Genomic DNA, 5,000 nt, shown 5'->3' with positions numbered 1-5,000 from the left:
TTATATAGCGCAATATCCACTAAATGTGCTCAAAGCACTTTACAAGGGGTCCCTGACAAAATAGCAACAGGAAACATGTAGAACGAAACAAGACGCCTGTTAGGAAATATTACAATTTTTTCGGACAGAGACAATGCTGTTAACGGTCAGGTACTCATTTTACACCTGAAAACGGTGAGAGAATATGAGTAAAAAGTCTTTTCCAATGACTCAACTATACGTCGAGCGAGGCTCGAACCCCGGACCTTCCGATCCGAAAGCGAGTGTCATACCACAATACCACATAGCCGCACTTCTTTATGAAAACTGTTTTCTTCAACTATGCTTAAACTCTATGTCTCATTATTTATATTTTTATGAGTAGACTCTATACAAGATTGAACACAAATGATAAAAATAACACAATTAATTACGTAGCTTACAATAAATATACCCAAATAGAGAAATAAATAAAATGCTAAATAAATGAATGATAAAGAAAATTGATAAATGAAAAAAATAAACATGTAAATAAATAAATGCATTAATAATTTAATTACTAAATGCATAGAATAAATGAAGCATACATACGCATTGAGCACGGCAAATCCTGTCAAATCTTATTTGACACAAATTAAATACGCACAAAGTTTGTAAAGCGCTTTGAGCACGTTTAGTGGATATTGAACTCGATATAAAAGCGCAAGTTTTTTTTTTTTAATAACCATCTTCATTAAAAAAATTATAGTCTTCTAATTGAAAGTTAGAAACAAAAATACCGAGAGATAAAAGAAAGGGTTGGGGTGGGTGGGTGGGTGGGATTTGGTGAGATTAAGACGAGGTTATGTAAAGTAATTGTCAACAGCTACAGACAGGACAATGGTCAAAAACAAGGTGGTCAAAAGTAAGGTGGTCAAAAACAAGGTGGTCATTTCAGAAGATGACGGACCGGCCACGTAACTGATATATGATTGGTCAATCAGAGGACTGACCGCCAATCATAAGCTACGGACAGGACACGCAAAACCAGGTGGACATATCAGAATAGTCAGACTTTATTTTTCAACCAGAGTTTACTCAAAGCCACATTTGCATTTTCTAAGTTCTGTCGTATTCGATATCATTTAAAACCAGTGACAAGTTTTACTATAACATTTATCTACAAATTATTCAAATTCATTGGAGCAAAATAGCGATTGGCTTTACTTTTAGGTCATAACTTGGCTATTGGATATTGACTTAATTGTGTGATTTATTGATTCATTCATTGGTGTATGTGACGTGACTATTTTCTGGATTTTGAACAATAGATTTGTGTTTGTTGTCAAAAATCCCTTCATCATCATCCAACCGTTTCAGCAACAGCAAGAATCTGCCAATCACATCTACAATGGCCGAACCGTCATCAGTGAAGGATGCCAGCGTCAGACATGATGACCTTCAAGACACGTTTTCAAGTAGAAAAAGAAAACAGCCCGTGGAATTGGAAAGGAAAGAAAACAAACGACACAAGAATGGCCATAATGTGAGTTGAATCAAATGTAATAATGTCCATCCATCTATCTATTTATTTATTTATTTATCTTCTATCTATATATCTATCTATCTATCTATCTATCTATCTATCTATCTATCTATCTATCTATCTATCTATCTATCTATCTATCTATCTATCTATCTATCTATCAACATGTCTACCTAAATACATACTGCTTATCACAATACCTATCTTTCTAATAATTTGATTGTCCCCCTTTTTTGTTTCAATGTCTTCTTTTCTCCTATGTATGAATACTATGTTATAATTTTGTATATATGTAAATATTTAGCCCTGTATAAGTATTATCTATTTATGGAGTGAGTATAAATAATATCCCCCCCCCCCCCCAATAATCCAGATTATTTATTTCTACTCATCTGTTTCATTTTCTTTTGTTGCTGTTGTTGTTATTGTTGTTGTTCTTCTTCTTCTCCTCTTTCCTCCTCCTGCTTCTTCTCCTCCTCCTCCTCCTCCTTCTTCTTCTTCTTCTTCTTCTTCTTCTTCTTCTTCTTCTTCTTCTTCTTCTTCTTCTTCTTCTTCTAATAATAATAATAATAATAATAATAATAATAATAATAATAATAATAATAATAATAATAATAATAATAAAGTCCACTCCGAATGATCGCAATACCTTGGGATCAGCGAAAATGTTGCGATTAACCGAAGTTGAGTTTCCTGTCCAGTATTGCAACATTTTACACATATTTATGGTAAACACAAACCAATTATTGTAAACATTGGTCTTAGTCCACCATAGGGTGAGCAATTTGACTGAATAAAACAAACAAATGGCAGCCCTGTATAGATTTTGACTGGCAAAAGCAGCTTTGAGACAAGCCGACATCTTATTCAGATTGGATTAACTTTCACTCTTTTGTTTTCAACATTTTTAAGAGTCAAAGAGATTAGCCGTGATGATAGACAATAAGCTCTCACCAAACCGGTCGGTCGGTCACTCGCAAAGCCCGGCTTGCTGAATATTTTTCGAGGCGATCGGCGATCGGGGGCGTGGCATTCTTGTGTCATTTAATATTAGATAACAATGCATACCGGGATGTTGGGTGCATGGGAGACAATGACACGAGATCAAAACAGAAAAAAGCCGCCGACAATTGCATTAATGAAAACACGGCTTTTCACGAGAGGCCAAAATCATGGTCTATCTTGCCAAAATTGAATTACAAAAAAAGAAGAGTACAAAATAAATTTGGGGGGGGGGGGGGGGGGGGGGGGGGTATGTTAGCTGCGAGGCTATGTGGTGCCTAGTGGTATGACATTTGCTTTCGGATCGGAAGGGCCAGGGTTCGAGCTTCGCGCTCGGCGCATAGTTGAGTCCTAATAGAAGGCTCTTTACTCATTCTTTCACCGTATTCAGGTGTAAAACGAGTACCTGGCCGTTGACAGCGTTGTCTTTGTCCCAAAAATTGTAATATCGCCGCCGATAACTTGCAATCTCATTTCTGACATTCTTTGGTGAGGGGGGGGGGGGCTGTGATTATTATCTTAAAAAGAACCACCTCCTCCCCCTCCCCCTCCCCCCTTTAGTCCCAGGTTTATTTCCCACTGATATCCTTTTTACCTAGTCCCAGGTTCACTCCCCACTGGCGCCCACCTCCTATAGTGTCAGGTTCATTCTCCTCTGGTACTAAACTCTCATATCCGGCTTCAACTTTCAATGGTATCCATCTCCCTTTAGTCCCAGGTTTATTTCCCACTGATATCTTTTTTACGTAGTCCCAGGTTTACTCCTCACTGGCGCCCACCTCCATAGTGTCAGGTTCATTCTCCTCTGGTACCCAACTCTCATATCCGGCTTCAACTTTCAATGGTATCCATCTCCCTTTAGTCCCAGGTTTATTTCCCACTGCTATCCTTTTTACATAGTCCCAGGTTCACTCCCCACTGGCGCTCACCTCCTATACTGTCAGGTTCATTCTCCTCTGGTACCAAACTCTCATATCCGGCTTCAACTTTCAATGGTATTCATCTCCCTTTAGTCCCAGGTTTATTTCCCACTGATATCATTTTTCATAGTCCCAGGTTCACTCCCCAATGGCGCCCACCTCCTATACTGTCAGGTTCATTCTCCTCTGGTACCAAACTCTCATATCCGGCTTCAACTATCAATGGTATTCATCTCCCATTAGTCCCAGGTTTATTTCCCACTGATATCCTTTTTACATACTCCCAGGTTAACTCCCCACAGGTGTGCAATTCCCTGAGTCCCAGGTTCACTCCCCACTGGCGCCCACCTCCTATAGTGTCAGGTTCACTCTCCTCTGGTACCCAATTCCTATAGTTCGGCTCGGATACCCACAGGTATCCATCTCCCACATTCCCAGGTTAACTCCCAATTGGTGCGCACTTCCCTGAGTCCCAGGTTCACTCCCCACTGGCGCCCATCTCCTATAGTGCCAGGTTCATTCTCCTCTGGTACTCAACTCCCATATCCGGCTTCAACTTTCAAGGGTATCAATCTCCCTTTAGTCCCAGGTGTATTCCCCACTGATATCCTTTTTACATATTCCCAGGTTCACTCCCCACTGGTGTACACCGCCCTGATTCCCAGGTTCACCCCCCGCTGTTGCCTAGTTCCCGTAACTTTGTCGGATATTGTCAGGTTTCATCGCGGTTCGTCAGGTTTCGGCGGGTTTCGTAGCACTGATTGCTTTTTTACGAAACCCGCCGATAACCATAGTCTCAGGTTCACTCCCGACTCGTGTACACTTCCCTGAGTCTCAGGTTCACTCCCCACAGTTGTGTCTACTTCCCATAACTTTGCAGGGTTTCGGCGGGTTTTGTAAAAAAGCACTGATTGCTTTTTTACGAGTCTCAGGTTCACTCCCCAATGGTGTACACTTCCCTGAGTTCCAGGTTCACTCCCTACTGCTACTTACTTCCCACAACTTTGTCGGGATTTGTCGTGTTCCGGCGGGTTTCGTAAAAAATACACACCCTTGAGTTCAATGCAGTAGAGCGACGAATACAAAGCGTTTGTTAGTAAAGGGTTTTACGGCGCTTGCAACACAATTAGGTCACATCAGTGTCGGTAAAAAGGAAGACATAAGGATAGTTTTAATAACACCATCCAAGGGCGTCGGCTTTTTTTTTCTTTGATCTCGTATCATGGACTCCGTACCTATATTATTATTCAGAGATATTATGTAAAAGCAACGAGAACAAAACCTTGAGATAATTACTGTTAAGTTTTATTGTTTTAAATGCTCTATTAGTTATGTGGTCTAGTGGTATAACACTCGCTTTCGGATCGGAATGTCCTGGGTTCGAGCTTCGTGCTCGGCGCATAGTTGAGTCCTTGGAGAATGCTCTTTACTCACATTCTCTCATCGTACTCAGGTGTAAAATGTGTACCTGGCCGTTAACAGCGTTGTCTTTGTCCGAAAAATTGTAATATCGCCTAACAGGCGTCATGTCCCGTCCTACATGTTAAATGTTGCTGTTGACCATGGAACCCTTG

General features: G+C 40.5%; 1 protein-coding gene across 1 annotated transcript in view; it reads left to right on the top strand.

Moving 5' to 3' along the window:
• The first annotated feature begins 1,369 nt into the window (after window positions 1-1,369).
• Window positions 1,370-5,000, top strand: part of LOC144975773 (uncharacterized) — a 9,606-nt gene continuing 5,975 nt past the window's right edge. Inside the window, exon 1 of the mRNA XM_078919960.1 lies at window positions 1,370-1,504. Within this exon, the coding sequence (XP_078776086.1) occupies window positions 1,370-1,504 (135 nt within the window). The remainder of the gene's footprint in view (window positions 1,505-5,000) is intronic.

The sequence above is a fragment of the Berghia stephanieae genome, chromosome 6 (genome assembly GCF_034508935.2).
Source record: "Berghia stephanieae isolate SIO BIC M18660-M18661 chromosome 6, UCSD_Bste_1.3, whole genome shotgun sequence".
NCBI lineage: Eukaryota > Metazoa > Mollusca > Gastropoda > Nudibranchia > Aeolidiidae > Berghia > Berghia stephanieae.
Note: the sequence above shows the minus strand (reverse complement) of the source record. Positions and strands in the feature narration are given on the sequence as shown.